This window comes from Podarcis liolepis (genome assembly GCF_965112155.1).
Source record: "Podarcis liolepis genome assembly, chromosome: 5".
Taxonomy (NCBI): Eukaryota; Metazoa; Chordata; class Lepidosauria; order Squamata; family Lacertidae; genus Podarcis; species Podarcis liolepis.
Genome location: NC_139556.1, coordinates 60,399,562 through 60,416,549, shown reverse-complemented (window position 1 = coordinate 60,416,549; position 16,988 = coordinate 60,399,562). Strand labels below are relative to the sequence as shown.

Genomic DNA, 16,988 nt, shown 5'->3' with positions numbered 1-16,988 from the left:
GAAGTTTGCAAAAGGTTTTGTTTAACGGTTTCTGTGTGATGATAAAAACTGAGTTTAGCATTTCTTTAAAGGCGGTGGCAGGGAGAAAGAGATTGTGATCAATCACCTGCAGGAGCAGGAAAGGGCCATTTGATTTTAATATAGTTTGCCCAAATGTACATTGCAGCAGGAAGCGAGGTCTTGTATTACAGTATGTGCACGTGGTGACTGAGTGCATAATTTGAAAGAATTGTATGCTGCCCTTCAGTAACCAAATGTCTGTAAGAATGTTCCCTTCAGATCTTGTAAAGCAACATCTCTAAAGTGCTTCCTGGTGTTGTCAGAAATGATGAGCCCCCTTCTCTGAACGCCAGAGCATTCTTTGCCGTTGCGGTTTTATGACCAGCAATGTGGTAGTTAACTTGGACTCTGTTTTATTCATCGTACACCTTTTTGTCATCTTACTCTTGGCCTTAGCTCTCCCTTTTAAACTTGCCTATTCAGAAATAAAAATATACCTGGGGTGAGCTGTAGCTGAGTGGTGGAACACAGTGTTTTGTTTTTTAAGCAAACACCCTGCACCTGAGCATCCTTGTTTGGAAATAAATTGTCTCATTTTGATAGGACTTGCTTCCAGACTGAAAGAGCTATGGCATACAGTTTCCAGGCTACATATAGCTCAAATGCATTTTAGTGTCATCCATGGATTTTTAAAAGAATTTTGATCATACCAAGGTTATATAACATCAATAAAATAAGATTTATTAAAGATTAAATTAAAATAATTATTGTGAAGATATGTTTCAAATGTGATGGTGTTATGAGATGTTTGGCTTGGAAATAAGGAGACAAATAAAAATAATTTGACTCCTCACCATACTTTACGAACCGTTTTAGGCCTATGTCAGATTACCCAAGGGGCTAATAGATTATATACTATTGCATTATATCTATAACAGTGGAAAGCGAAATACCGGTGGACAACAAAAGAGGTTTAAAGACTCTCAAGGCAAATCTAAAAAAATGCAGTATAAGCCCAGATAATTGGGAACATTGGCCTGCAAGCGCTCCAGTTGAAGAATAGCCTCTACCAAATGTGTCATGGTCTTTGAAGAAGCATGAACTCAGGACAAAAATAAGAAACATGCTAAGAGGAAGGCACGTTTGGCCAATCCTCACCGTGATCAACTTCCACCCGGAAACCTATGTCCCTACTTTTGAAGGACATGTGGATCCAGAATTGGCCTCCACAGTCGCTTATGGACACACTGTTAAGACCATATCCATGGAAGACAATCTTACTTGGCTATGAGTGATCGCCAAAGAAAGGAGAAAGAAGATGTAGTTAAAATAGCTTTTTGATGTGGTATATGTCTAAGGTGACTCTTGGTGCTGAATAAATCGACTATTGTTGTAAGCAGTGACAAAAGTAAGAGATAAATATGTAGGGTCAATAAGGTGATAATATCTTCATTTCTTACACATTGCTTCAGATTCTAACACAAGAAAACTATGGCTTAAAAGGGGAACATTAATATTAAATCTTGTGTCTTTGTACTATGTCCTCTGCATTGCTTTCCCCTCCTACGTTTTTACCAGTTTAGGACATCTGAACTAGGCTGCTTAAACATGGATTCTAGGAAAATAAAGAAAAAGAAATATTTCTGAGCTAGATTGATAGCTCTTCAGAGTGACAGAGTGGATAAATGGTAGATAAGAAAGCTCCTGTCTCTTCATAATGTGAACAGCATGATGCCTGAGGGCATAGAGGGCCAGCACTCCTATTTGGTTCAAGTACAATCCTGTCTCTGTAAGCATCCTAAAATGGTGCTTTACTAGGTTTAGGCTTATTTGTTGTGTTAGCACCATAGGAGAAAGGAGGCAGGGTATGGTAATAACTTCCAAGTCAGCTTTTGCTGGTGGGCATGTGCAGGCAATCCTTTAAATCTGAAAAGCTGGCGCATTCCCTAGTGGAAGTAGATCCAATAAAAGACTTGTAGACCTGGCTTGGATGTCACAGTAAATCATGGTTTGTCATGATAGGAACAAACTGCAGTGATTTTGGAGCTCACACACCATTCCCTTCTCTTATCCTTTGCAATGACTGTAAAAAGAGGATTGGAAGCCTCAGGCTTTTTTCTAAACTGCGGTTGTTTCATCTGAAACCAAGAAACAGTAGTTAATCTAATTATGGCTTGTTTCAGCAAACAACACTTAAGATTACCCACTGTTTAGAGTTTTGATGTAACACTAAACTGTGGTTAATCAAAATAGAAGTGAAAGTTTCTTACCTCATTTTTTGCAGTCGTGTTTGGGGAGGAATGTGAAAGGGTTTTCTGGCTTGTTCTTAGCACGAGAAACTATGGTTTATTGCAGTGTCCACGAAATGGCCTCACACTGGTGTTTATACTGACTTTTGGCTCTGAGAAGAGCAAAAAAAAATATTATTTGAAATAATCAAATATCAGTGCAGTTAAAAAACCACAATAAAAGAGTTGAAGAAAATACGGCAGAGCAAAAATGTCTCAACCTCTTGTCTAAAGGACAGGAGAGAAGGAGCCTGTGTAATTTGCTTTGGGAGAGAGTTCTACATTTGGGGAGCTGCCACTGTAAAGGTTCTAAGTAAGCAAATTACACTAGTGCTTCGCCAATTACAGTTGCTCCTGATCCATTTCCAGGCACAATTTGAAGGGTCACCTGTCTCCATATGTGCCTACTTGGGACCTAAGATCTTCATTGGAGGCCCTCGATGAGCATTGTTGCTGGGTAAGCTGTGGCAGGTTACAAGGGAAAAGGTCTTTTCTGTGTCGATACAGAATGCTTATGGAATGCTTATGGAATGCTCTTCCCAGATGTTTACTTGGTGCCTACCACAGCCATTTTGGCACTTTTTTCATTTTCTCGTGCCTTTTGATTTATTTTAACTTCAAATCTGATTTTTGTATTTATTTTTCGTTTTATGCTGTTTTTAAACCCCACACCCAGACTGTCTTGCTATTGCCCAACCTTCTGAGTTTCCCTGACAATTTGATGTGTGGTCTGATATAAATTTCCAAGCAAAGAAATAAAACAATTAGAACTCAATCCGAATCCATGGGCATTTAGATTTCAGACATGAACTGGAAGTTAATACCCGATCCAAGACATTCTTGCAAAACATCAGCATTTAAAGTGGGAATTCTTCCTCATACTTTCAGTGGACATATTTTTTTGCCATTTTGGACCAGAGTAGGAGGTAAAGCGCAGACACTGCAAACCGACCCTCTAGTCTCTTTTCCTGATTGTAAAAAACGAGATTCTTAGGTGATGGCAATCTCTGTGTGTTTTTGTTTAAAGTGGGTCACATGCCCAGGAATGCAGTCAAATTATAATGGTGACAAAGTGCCGGAAAAGGGAGGGAGATGGGGGGGGGGGGGAGAGAGAGAGAGCCCCAGGCGATGGAAAGAGAGCTGGGAATACTAGAGTCTGGCTAGGCCTCAGGGCCAGGTTAGAGATTCTCCCATGCATTAACAGCTATAAGAGATGTTTGTTTAAAGGGATATTTTTTTCCTCCTTTGGGGTGCTTTGTCATTTTTTAAACAATACAGGTCATCAGTAACAGAGAGGGATGGTCAAGAAGAATAGTTGCACTCCTTGGTGCACTTGCTCTTGTTTCTTCTGCTATGTATCTTATCAAACTTCATGTTTAATAGTTTCAAACATTACATTGATGGAGAAATTCTACATGTGTTATTTTTTAAAGTAATTGTTAACTCAGTTAGCAAAGTAAGGGAAAGGTAAAGGGACCCCTGGCCATTAGGTCCAGTCGTGGCCGACCCTGGGGTTGCGGCGCTCATCTCGCTTTATTGGCCAAGGGAGCCGGCGTACAGCTTCCGGGTCATGTGGCCACCATGACTAAGCCGCTTCTGGCGAACCAGAGCAGCGCACGGAAACGCCATTTACCTTCCTGCCGGAGCGGTACCTATTTATCTACTTGCACATTGACGTGCTCTCAAACTGCTAGGTTGGCAGGAGCAGGGACCGAGCAACGGGAGCTCACCCCATCGCGGGGATTCGAACCGCCGACCTTCTGATCGGCAAGTCCTAAGCTCTGCGGTTTAACTCACAGTGCCACCCACGTCCCATTTAGTTAACAAAGTATCAATAAGTAAATAAATAAAGCCACAATCCTAAACATACATCCTTGGGAGCAGGGATGCCCACATTGAATAAAATGTTTTTTTGGGGGGGCAGGTAAACCCCACCCAACTTAATCACATGACACAGCACACACACACCATTTGAATAGCAGTGTCCATAAACTTTGTGGGGAGTGGCCCCCTCAAATATTTTTTGGGGGGGCAAAGGGACCTCAGCCCCTAGGAGTTGGCTCCTATGCTTGGGAGTAAACCTCATTGAACAAAGTGGGACTTACTACTTAGTAGACTTGTATAGGATTCCCCAGCGAAGCCTCTCTTTGTGATAAAAGAAATTCAAGTCAATGTGAAGGTGATAATTGCTTAAAATACATAAGAATACGTGGCAGGTTTGAACTGATACAAGGTGAACTTCCCATGCTCCTAAAAATTGATGGAAAAACTTCACGGGCCAACAGGATCTAAACTTAATTGACTTTATTAAAACAATATTGTTAAGTCAGTATTAAAAATACTTTTATTGCCGGGGCAACTATTCTGGTTTGAGTTGCAGGGAACTTCAAGTCCTTCAGTAGCCAGTGATTAATATCCCTCTAGTATCACTTGTTCTAGCACAGCTTATTAGGATAGGAAAAGAAACTGTTTAAAAGCAGCACCTTACTTCACCCATTGTTTTAAATCTCTTCTGTGCCTCATGTTTTTTTAGTTCTATCCACTGATGCATGAAAAGAGCTTTCTTCTTTGTTAGCCCCCACCGCTAATGGGGAACTAGACATCTTCTATTCAGTCTCATGTTTGATGGATGGAATTGCTAGCAAATCTCCAATTGCAGACTTCTTTTTTTTGTTGTTTGGGGGCAGAACATGGTTCATGTTTCTACTGCTATCCTTAAGGGTTAGCTTACTGCTGTGATTTTCTTAGAGACAGTGCTTGCTATAGTCTTGCATTTCCAGTGTAAGGGGAAATGCCATGGGAAGGCAGTTGGTATCTATTTGTCCTTTTGGAGGTTACCGTCCAGCACAGAGTTAGCTGCAATTAAGCTCCACAGATTTGGTGGGACTTACAGTGCAATTATATGCATCTCTGCTCAGAACGAAACACCATTCAGTGGGTTTACTCTCAGGTAATTGAGCATAGGAATGCACCTTTATGTACCCGTAGCTGTGTACTGGGTAGTGGTCCATGTAAGCAAGCAAGAGTGGTTTTCTGTTGAGAGCCGAAGAGTAGAGTGCTCTCAGCCATTGGTGTTTGCTACTGGGTCTGTCTATAAGTTAACCCACATCTATATCAGAATTGGCCTCATTTAGTACCTAATTTTACTAGTCCAGAAGACTTTATGGAATCTAAGGTAACCTCTAGTATTGTGGTCTTTCCCCTTTAAAGGTCACCTTCATGATGGTGAAACAGAAGGGGTTTGGCTGAGTTACATGGGATGGGGAAATTTACAACAGTAATAAAGGGTGTTGTAATAAATCCTTAAAGCTCCAGCTGCCTACATATGGACAGTGCTGCTGCAGGCAACAATGGAGTTTTATACTTATACTCTACCTTCAAAATGTACATTAGTGCTTTTATGGTATAGCAGGAGTGGGGAAACCTCCAGTCCACAGGCCTTATTCGGCTTGCCAGTCCCTGGAGACTGACCTATCAGGACTTTTAGGGAAAACCATGGCCACCTTTCTTGCACCTAACATTTGAAACTTCAAGCTGCAGCTAAAATGAAGAAAAATCAAAAGCCCATTATAAACGTGCCCCTGATTCTTTCCTTGAATCAAAAGGAAGATTTAGTACTGGGTAAAGAGTAACATAAGGGAAAAAGAAGTATCTGCCACAGAGATCTTACAATACAAATCTCAACACTGGTCGACAATAGAGGGAGGTAAGAAAGGGCAAGGAAAGGGTAATGGATGGAACGTGAACAAATGCCGTTACACCTGCTTAGGCTACCCCACTGAAGTGGTCACTAGCTAACTAGCCTGAACTCACCTTTCTAGTTCCATGAGAACAGAAATCCTTTCCAAGTTTGTGTTAATAATAAACAGCCACAATAGCCCTTGTGCTGTTACCTGCCGTGCATTTGAACGGTTGGTGCCCGTGAGCCTGGTGCTGGAATGCACAAAGCCAGGACAAAAGCATTCCTGCAGTTTTGTTCCTCCCACTGTTGCCTGCTTAAAGTAGCTTTCTTTCATGCAGAGCTCTTAGAGGATTCTCTTTATTTGCTTTATCAGTTCACCGACTGCTAAATTTAGACTCTAGCTCTTGGTAGTGTTAAAATAAAACCTCCTTGGCCTCCCTGAGTGATCATGTTTGTGCCTAATTTCAGAGATGAAATGGGTTGGTAGTACTACCTTGCTGGCTTTGCACCTGGACTAGTTGGTAACTTCCACCTTGCATGTTTCTTTTGGGCTTGTGTGTGAAGATTCATTGCAAGTCACATACTTTGAAATGGAAAAAAAACTATTTGCTATGGCTCCGGAATGTGGGGAGAAAAATCCTGGCTTGGTTTTCTTTTTGGAATGAGCTTTTCAAAATTCGGAAGTGTAGGGTATGTGCCAGCGCTGCAAGTGGAAGTGTAACTGGACTACTGGCACACTAAATATAGTGCTGTAATAAAGGATTTTTTTAAAAATGGGAATCGATATCTTGATTTGTTTCGTGTTTCAGCAGAGCGTTTGGTACATTACCTCATGTGAAATAATTAAAATGGAAAATACATTTTACACTGCAGTCCTGTGTAAATTTGTGCCATAGCAAGTCCCATTACATTAATGAAGTTTACTGTCAAGTAAAAGTGCATAGAGTTACAGCCTTAATTGCTAAAAGGAAGCTGACAATGACTTTATTTGAAAGGTAAATCTCTTGAGGAATTGGATGTATGGATAATGCCATTATATAGATTAGTCACTAGGTGGCACTTAACATGATTGTATCTCAGCGGTGTTCAGCCTTTCCTTTTGTTCTGCTCTTGCTTAAGAGAGAAAATTAAGCTTTTGTCAACCTTCCTGAGTAGCATGTCCTCTAAGCCTTCTCTGACAGAGCATAATTTTTTGGAAGGTTGGTCTGGTTGCTGTTTTGAGTCATATGTTCATTTAGCAATTTTAGTAAAATTTTGCCCTCCTGTAATTTCAAATCTGTAATTGTCTACATGAGAAAGACGTATATTTTTTCATTCCTGGATGTTTTTCTTTTGCTGGGACAATTATGCAGTTGTCTTCTTGATATCTGTAGCAAAACTAGTCTGTGGCTGTGTAGTTATGACTTGGATCTATCATGATCTGGTTTATAATTCCTAACATAAAATATAAACTAGCAGGTCATAATTTTAATGATTTAAGGAGGCACAAAAACATGATGGAAAAAAGAGTGTTGAGAACTGAAAATTGCTCAAGCTGATGTAGTTCTACTTCTGGTAGCTTTCAGCAATACTACAGTGGCATTGGTTGGCAAATGTTATCTCCCTTCTTCCTTCAAGCACTGGGATAGTGATGGAGTCATCTAGTTCCTTTCTGTTATGTCATTAAGCTGATGGAGTCCTACCCAGCCCTGACTTTTCTCTAATTGCTCTTTCTCTGCAGAGTGGCTGGTGTTCCAGTGAAGGAAAGGGTCAAGGTTTCTCAGAACTGGAGGCGTGGACGCTGCCGGAAAATCCCACTCCTCAGATGGAAGCGCAAGCAAGTGGTTCCTTCTCTTTTCTCCTGCCCCATGATTTACAGCTAGAATTCTCTCTGTCTTTTGGAGCTCATCCCATTTTTTGTCTCTGTTCAGCTCTTGCATCTCTTTGGTTACACAGTGTTTGAGCCTCTTTAACTTTTGGCATTCTGAGATTGGGTAGCTGTTGATGCTGCTTTCTCTGCAACCTGCTTTCATTTGCCAGTACTATAATACCAAAACTCCCTGAATGCTCTGTCGAGTCATATTCTCAAATTATCAATGAAAGCTCAGTGTCCAAGTTGCTTGCTCCTATGCAGGAAGAATATCTACAAGCAGAAAGTGGTGAATCAGCTAACTTTAAACAGGAGTGTTTAAAGTTGCTGCTGATAAATTGCTTCTCTTTCCTCTCAGTTCCAAAAGGATTAAGTGCTTCCTCCCCATCTCTACCCATACCCAGCAAATACCAAGTTGTTACTCATTTGGTTCAGGAAAGTTTTTGCATCTTTCCTCCTTAATATAGTGCTCATATTGTGAGGGAATTGCATTGTCCCAGTACTAAAATGGCAGATTTTGTCGCTGGAAAAATTGTTTTCCTCCCAGCTAGTGCAAGAACATTGAGGAACCTGAGATTCTACTAGGGATGAGTTGCCACCTTTCACGCCTGGACCATTCTTTGATTTCCATGCATTGAATTTTATTATTTTTCTATATTTTGAGACTGAGTGTTCTCCCCTTCCTCACTATATGCTACTTAAATTAGAGTGGGGGGGGTAATTAAGTAGCATACGGGGTGAGCAGGGAAGACAATATCCAGTCTCTGATTTTTTAAAATGCTAAACATCACCAAAGTTTCCAGCTCTCCAAAGAACTCCCTGCTTTTACATGGATCACTTATTAACATAATATTTTTCAATAATAATTATTTGAGGCTTGTTTGATTCCAAGTCTTTGGATTACAATGATAATAATAATAATAATATTAATGTTGTGAGCCACCCTGTGATCTTTGGGCGAAGGGCGGTATAAAACGCAAACAAACAATATATTCTTTGTCCTGCTTTTAGGAGAAACCCCTTTTCAAAGACAGTTAACAAATATAATCATAAAAAGGTACCACCATAAATCACATAAAAGCAAAAGTAAAAGCTTTCGCTTCACACCAGCACTAAAATAGCACCATCAGATTAAAATCACAGTACTTGTGTGTGTGTGTCACATTTTCTTCTGTATATTTTCTTACAGCTTTGCCAAACAGGAGCATAGATACCTCTCCACAGCAAGACTATATATTCTATGGGCTTTGGTGGTTGGGTTAGAGTTAGTACAAATATATCATGGGATTCTTTAAAAGTATTTGGAAAGGCCTGAAGTTCCATAAGAATTAAGAGTTTAGGATGTTTGCCAACTGTCAGCATAGTTTCTAATATTTTAATATATTTCCCCCTCCAGTTTAATGCCCTGGATGCAGCTAGATGATGACTACCTCTACCTATCCCAGGCAGAAGACATTCAAGTTTATTGTCTCCATCCCAATGGTACCAGCTTGCAGCACTGTTCCCAAGCAGTCTTCTCTGGCCACCAGGAGGACGTGTGCCGCTTTGTGCTTGCTAATGGCCATATTGTCAGTGGAGGAGGGTAAGCTCTTTGTTATAGGGAAATAAGAAGGAGGTTGATGGTAGTTGAGCATCCAACATTGGTTTATAGGTGCACTTGAACAAGAGCTGGAAGAACTGACTTTCAGAGCTCCTGCATTGCGTGACTGACTTTTATTTAAAGGATCCCTGTTTGGGATCACTGGGCAAATCAGTCCCCATGGCAGGGTGGTGTACACGCTGTGATTCTGCAGAAGTGTGAAATGTTATATGGGGCAACAAAATTAAGTTTCCTGAGAATTTAAGCTTTGTTTTATTTTACTTTAAATGGGCAGGCTTCTGGCCCTTACAGCTGCAAGGATATGATCATAAGTTTGCATAATTTATGCATGTGGCTAAATTCAGCTTCTCTTGGTATGGAGTATGGGTTGCTTAATCACAGCTTGTATTTCTTTTTTAGTATGGCATATACAAACAGCCCTCCCCAGGCCTGTCCTATTGCAAGACTGTGACCAAGACTGTTAAACCATGTGTGTGCTTTGTTCATTTACCACGTGGGGGTCATGGATTTGCCAAAGAAACCTTTTAGGACATGTGAGCAAGTCCTTTGTTGTCTTCAGTGGCAAATTGAGTATAGAATGTATATGCTGTATTGGATAAATACTTCCTGAATATCTCTGTATACTAGTTTTTGAAATAAATGAAATGAAAGGGCAACTTTGCATCAGTTTCTATCTTTGTTGTACCTAGGGGTTTTCAAGACCTGTTGGTCTCAGAGGTGAGATCTCTCCTGTCTGCATGTGCTGGGTTGAATGTATGTGTAGATAATGTGTTGCATTTAGGAAATGAAACTACTATTGTGCTGGTATATCTCCAGCTAGAACATGAAGAGCACTTCTACGTCATTCTCTCTCAAATCCGTCTTTTACATTTTCATTGGCAGGGATAATCTGAAGCGGAATTCAGTAAATTGACCCTCAGTGAAGGAGAGTAGTTTTGGATATGAGAAGCTCTCATGCCATTTGCCTTGTGGCATTTGTTCCAAGGAGATGCACCTTCTTCACTGTGGTTTTGTTTTTCAGAGATGGCAATATTGTCCTTCATAAGCTGAATGGCTCCTTCAGCTTCAAGTTCTTGGGGCATGAACAGGAAGTGAACTGTGTGGATTGTCAAGGAGCTATCGTTGTGAGTGGTTCACGGGACAGAACAGCAAAGGTGAGTGTGCATGTCTTGCTTTATACTTACAGTGGTGCCCCGCAAGACGAAATTAATTCGTTCCGCAAGTTTTGTCGTCTAGCGAATTTTTCGTCTTGCGAATCACGAAATCCCATAGGAATGCATTGAAAATCAAATAATGCGTTCCTATGGTCAAAAAAAGTCCAAACAAAGCCAAATTTGGTACAACAACAGTTTATTAACTGCTCTTTAAAGTCACACATACTGTAAAGAGCAGTTCAAAAATTGAAGGGAAAATAAATTAACTTTATAAACAAAACATGTCTTTGTTTTTAGACAAAGGAAACAAAGCCGCGAGACGTTTTCGTCTTGCGAAGCAAGCCCATAGGGAAATTTCATCTTGCGAGGCAAATCGAAAATGGAAAAACCTTTCGTCTAGCGAGTTTTTTGTCTTGCGAGGCATTCGTCTTGTGAGGTACCACTGTACAAGTTTATCTCAAATGTTTCAGACATGGATCTCAGAGCCACCTGCCCAAAGTGGAGTAACTAACTACCGGTACATTTCTCTTGTAACACAAACATTATATAGGCATGCTGAGATTTATGACAGTCAAAAATCAGATTACAGAGTCCTGTTTCCATTGCCCTTTAAGGCTTCTGCCTGTTAGTTCTTTTGCTGAATTGAGTGGAGGTCAGGATCCCTTGGAGGATAGAATATTTATACAGCCATTTCTTCCTTCCTTTATAAGATTCTAGGGCTGAAAGAGCATACATGTTTAGTTTAGAGCATGTGTTGGGAACCTGTGGCCCTTCAGATGATGAAAGACTACAGTTCCCATAATCCTTGAAGGTGGATTCCAACAACATTTAGAGGGCCATATGGTTTCTGGCCCTTGTTGAGAGCCAAAGTTTTCACTGTCTGAGTCATTTTTATTTTCCTAGAGAGAGATGGGGAGATGCAAGGTTCTCTCTGTGTGTGTTTTAGCTAGAAATTTAGTTGTGCTAACAGTGATGTGGAGCAACAGCTTATTTTTTCATGAGCTTTTATTTACTGAGGTTTGGGGTGGCAAGCTGTCAGACAGAACACATGTAGAGGGATTTAGTGTTTTTCTTCCCCTGATGTTACCCTTACGATGGAAGAACATTCTTTGGGGTAGTGACCAGGATTAGTCCAGCTTCAGTGAACAGTCCTAGCTTTTCTGATTCTACGCTCCCTACTCTTAGTTTAAGATCTGGATCTGGGTTTCTCTAGAGCTGCTTTCAATGAGCAGAGCCTTTTGCATGCAACAATTCCCACCCAAGCAGCCAGCAGACTGTGTCTTAACTGATAGTTTCCTTATGGGGCACTGACCAAATGGTTCTGGCACTGGCCAAATGGTTCTGACAATTTGGAGAGTCAGAAGAAATCCACTAAGAGGATAGGCTGAACAGCAGCAGAAGAATGTGAAGTGTTTCAAAAGTGTCAACCAGTGGCAAAAATGCTCTATTTGCTGTTTACATTATTTGTATTATGACTCATTGTTTATTGTCAGCTGTTTGCTTCCTTGGAGGTTTTTAAGCAGAGGTTGAATGGCCATCTGTGATATATGCTTTAGTTGAGATTCCTGCATTGCAGGGGGTTGGATTAGATGACCCTCGGGATCCCTTCCAACTCTATGATTCTTCTATGATTCTGTGAATCTATACTTCCTACCTACGAGAACAATACAGTGTTGGAACTTCTACAGCTGGTATCTTCAACCTTTTCAGACCCAGGACCTACTTTTAACCCAAACATGATTTGGGAACACATTTCTTAATATTTTACTGTATGTTCAACAGTGCTCCTGTTGTGGGCCATCAGGCTGAGATCTGAATGGGAAAGTAGCTCAGTTTCTGAATTTCAATCACACTGAATTAAACTATTCATTATGTGGGATTCTTTGATGCCCTGCCACTGGAATCTTGTGACCTTGAGGGCAAAATCCTCAAAGTCAAAGGGAATTCTGCTTTAATTGTGCTCGTTGTCTTTTTTTAAAAACCCCAGAAATGGAATCTGGCTCACCTAACACTCTTCCAGCCTGATCCTTATGAGCAGGGAATTTGCTTTTATTTTTACCAAGTGACATTTTCCTTGTGTTGACTCCTAGCTAGAAGGGAATCCCTAGTAGGTCTCTAATGGGAACTGTAAGTGCATTGGAGGGATAGTGAGTGTTGATTAGGGCTGAGCTTTGAGTAGCTGCTAATGCACATTCCTCATTGATAGGCACCAGATAGCATGCTCCCAGCAATATTTTTAACCTGTATGAGATAGGGGTGCATTAAAAGAGCTCAACTTTTCTGCTGCTTTTGCTGACACTAGGTGCCAAATTCCCCTCTGACACCGAATAGCCTGCAATCCTGAGCATTATCAACAAACAAACAAATACAGCACTCCCAGCTTTGAATTCCCTTAAGACATTGGGGGATAGTTGGGGAGGGAATCAGAAACTAAAATCTCAAGATCCAGAAAATGGGAGATGAATTTGTTGGGGGTAGAGGAAAGAAATGATGGTATTCAAAACGATGTCAGGAACACAAGCTTAAGCTTTATTCAGTATGTCAGTAACGGATTTCTGAAAGCTCATAAACAAGTCACTTTACCCTGGTAATAAACAATGTGTATTGTGGGAGAACAAGTATTATCAAAGTGTGAATGTGCATTAAGGGATTTGAGCATGTTTTAACAATTAGTACAGAAGGGGGCACTGCACGGGAAATTAGACTGCCCTGTTCTCCATGTGTTTCTATTGTTTTGCAACAAACTTGGAGAGAAGGCTTTAAGGATTTGCCCAGACAGGGAACCATAAGAATAAAGATGAGATAAAATCTAAATTTGTTCTGACATGCAGACCTTCAACATAATTTGAGCAGATGCATTTCAGATGATTGTTCTCTGCTTTTAGCACCGGAACTGGGACTGATTTGGACAGAAGCTGCTACTAATCTCTTCTATCATTTCTTTGCTTAGAAAGCATGCAGCCAAAATATCGCAGGGGTAAAGAAGTTGATTTAAGTTTACTCTGCTAATTTCAAATTGTGCTCCCAAGATTTCTTTGCAAGGGATCGTTTCCAAACACAGCTGCTGTTAACACTTTTATCTTGTACTTTTTTGTTGTGTGATGTTCATTTGCACTTTCTCTCTCTCTAGGTTTGGTCCTTATCACCAGGCAGAACTGGCCAGTGTTTGCACACCATACAGACTGAAGACCGGGTCTGGTCCATTGCCATTAGTCCATTATCAAGGTAACAAGATATAAACATTGCATTTGAATGTATGCACACCTCATGTTAAATCTGGTTTATCTTTAGGTCTAAAGTTCCCTATTATACCAAGTATTCCGGAGGTCTAGAACTCAGCATTTAAGTATCATCAGTTCTGTGACTCAAAACCCTTTTTTGTGTAGAAACAGTAAATTAGGTAGATAAGAATACTCTATATTTTTTGTGGAATTCAGAGCATTTCCTTCTATTTCTCTTGCCCTTTGGGTTCTAGAAAAAAGAAGTTTGAACTTGCAGAATACTCTGGTCTGTATGGGTGAAGTCAAGGGGTGCACTGACTTAGATATTGTACCAAATACTTTCTGCATAAGGATCTTTAGTTTTCTTTTTTTTCCTCTTCACCCAAAGCTTACACTTGCACAATACCCTTGCAAGTGCCACTTTGGCAAGAGCAGCATTATATCCTCTATGCCTATGAAAGCATAAAAAGTAAGTTGCACTTTTTTGTGGGAAGGGACGAGGGTTAGCTTTTTGGCTGTTGGCTGATTTTTAATCTTTTCCTTGCCTTTCTGCATTATGCAGTGGGGATCTGTACACACTCAAAGCAACTTAATTGCAAGTAATGGAATGTGATTGAGCATGGGAGTAGTTCTGTCACTCACCGCTGTGTCACAAGCAGTATCCAGTTGTTGCCACTTGTACAACCACATTCCATATCGCAATTACAATCTGCAAAGTACTGTACAGTACAAAATACAGTGTTTTGCTCAGAAGATTCAAGAGAGAGAAGGCTTAGAGTGGTTACAGGCTAGCTGTAGCAAGTTGGTCATTATCTAGTAACATGGCCTTTGCCATGAAACATACTATAGATATGATCATACTGTTACACCCCCACCCCTGTGTGATATGTTAATACATAGAATTGCTCATGGCGAATCACCAGTCCAAGAAACTGAAGAAACAGAAAACTGCGGCAAGTTCAATCAGTTCATTTTGCATGCTAATTCCAAAACTAATTAATAGAAAATCCCTGAACAGTTGGAAGATAGGTGGGATTTACAATTAGCTACAACCAATCCGTGGAAGGATTGGAATGAGAAAAGCTGCTCTTCCTTTAAGTGAAGCATACTCAAGTGCTGTTGGAAGATACAGAACCATATTTTAAATTGAGACTGTGTTTATGGCACTTGACCTCAGAGTTCCTAAGAATACTGTAAAAATAAGCAAATTTCATTTTGATACATTGTACATATGTATTTCCTATATGAAACTTATTCAGTGCTGGTCCCCTGGCAACGAAAAAAGCAAAATGCAAAGCAGATTCTGTTGTGCATGCTCTGTTGCCAAAGCCCATAGTTTGGTTCTATTTCAGACAGCCTCTTCTGTTGATGCTGCAGAATGAAAAAGGTATTTGTACATAAGAACTTGCAGATTCTCTGAAGCTGCTCTGTACCATTGGGGCACCAGAGAACCACTCATTTTCTGTGGGAATGTTGATAAGAGTCATTAAAACACATGGGAGTATCTTCTGGCTACTGTTCTTGTCACAGCTGGGCATCTGTGAACAAAATCTGATGTGTTGGGGAAAGATACACAGAGGAAATTAAACTGTTCCAATGAGTTATTTTGTAATCATATTGCTACTCTGCTAATGTTAAGGACTGAATGTTGGCCATAAGTTACAATTGTATACAAAAGTCACAAAACTGAACTACACAAGGCTTGAGCAGTGCCTTGTATCTTGAAGATTTGGAAGCGCTTTGTACCCTGACTCAACTTTTATTTTGAGGTATTTAACCTCAAAAGCAGCTTGCAGCAAGGTAGTTATTCTTTGAGGAAGTTCATTTTCTGTTGTGAATTACAATGAGCTTTTCTGTGGCAAACTTGTCTTACATTTGAAGCAGAGCCTAGTTTTTTCACAAGTTTTTGGAACCTTGCATTAGGCTGTTGAGAATCAAAGCATCCAATTATGCTAAATTGAACATTGTCCTGTTGTGATGACTGGTTCTCCCTCTCTTGTGTATATCATCGTAGTCATCAGTATTCAGTTTCAGTTTATTAAAGCAGTGAAATCAAATTACAGTCACAGGAATAGGAATAGGATGAGTACTGAGAACTATAGATGAATGGTGGAACAACAACAACAACAACAACAACAACAACAACAACAACAACAACATCTCTGGTGTCAAAGGCTAGGGTAAAGAAAGGAATCCTTTATGGGGAAGGCCCTCTCCTGGGGCACCACCCCTCAAACCTCTGAGGGTGGTGGAATTACCAAGACGGCTCCTTCTGTTAACACCCATGAGGGTTTGTGGGGAAGGAGGTGGTATTTAAGATATTTGAAACCTAAGTCATTTAGGGCTTTGAACACTAATGTGAGCACCTTGAATTAGGCCTCTTGTATGCATTCTAAGGGAACCTCAGCGATCTGGCTGCTGCATTTTGAACCAGCTGAAGTTTCCAAGTCGTCTTCAAAAGTAGCCCCACAAAGAACACATCACAATAATCCTATTTGGAAGTTACCAAGGCATGGAGTACCTTGACCTTGTTGTCCTTTACTGGTTCACATCAATTGCTTGAATTTCGTGTTCATTCCCTCAGTTCAGGAAGGCTGGAGCTGTTGCTTTAGTGATGAAGCTGTTCAGATTAGGAGCTGGGTGCTCATTCCTTTCCTGGCTCTCAGCCAGGCCCTGATTCAGGCAGGTGCTTTCACCTTTTCCCTCTCTTCCTAAGTAACCTCAGCTATCTGGTAACGCTGGTGTGCTCCCAAATCTCTTGTGTTGCTCACCATCTCCTCTTCTCATATGGCCCTGGGTGAAATGTGGGTGTTGCTTGACGGCTGGCTTGGAGCCCAGATGTGTGGTGGTCTCCAGACTTGGAGCAGGCATGTCTATATTCAACAGCTCTTCTAGGTTACTGGGTTACTGAGATCTACTTAGGAGACACACTCTCCTCCCACCCCATTTTCATTTTCATTTCACACTGTATTTTACAACATTACAAATAAAGAAATACACAATTTTTATTGACTCCATTTCTCCCTTTCCACTACATATTCTAATTTCTCCATCTTATTTTTGTCTTCATAGCTCATTAATTTTTTTCACTGCTGAATTTATTCTGTTACTGTTAACCTCTTAATATGTTTACAATATGTCTCTAAATATGCCATACAACATTTCCAATCTTCCTCAAATAGTTTTTTTATCTT

General features: G+C 40.5%; 1 protein-coding gene across 2 annotated transcripts in view; it reads left to right on the top strand.

The window, feature by feature from the left end:
• The window catches only part of FBXW4 (F-box and WD repeat domain containing 4), a gene marked incomplete at its 5' end in the record, with an annotated part of 74,984 nt that overhangs the window by 6,042 nt on the left and 51,954 nt on the right, over nt 1-16,988 (top strand). For both annotated transcript variants that reach the window (XM_083505252.1, XM_083505253.1), the window contains 4 exons: nt 7,691-7,786; nt 9,216-9,401; nt 10,441-10,573; nt 13,704-13,798. In XM_083505252.1, the coding sequence (XP_083361378.1) occupies nt 7,691-7,786; nt 9,216-9,401; nt 10,441-10,573; nt 13,704-13,798 (510 nt within the window). The remainder of the gene's footprint in view (nt 1-7,690; nt 7,787-9,215; nt 9,402-10,440; nt 10,574-13,703; nt 13,799-16,988) is intronic.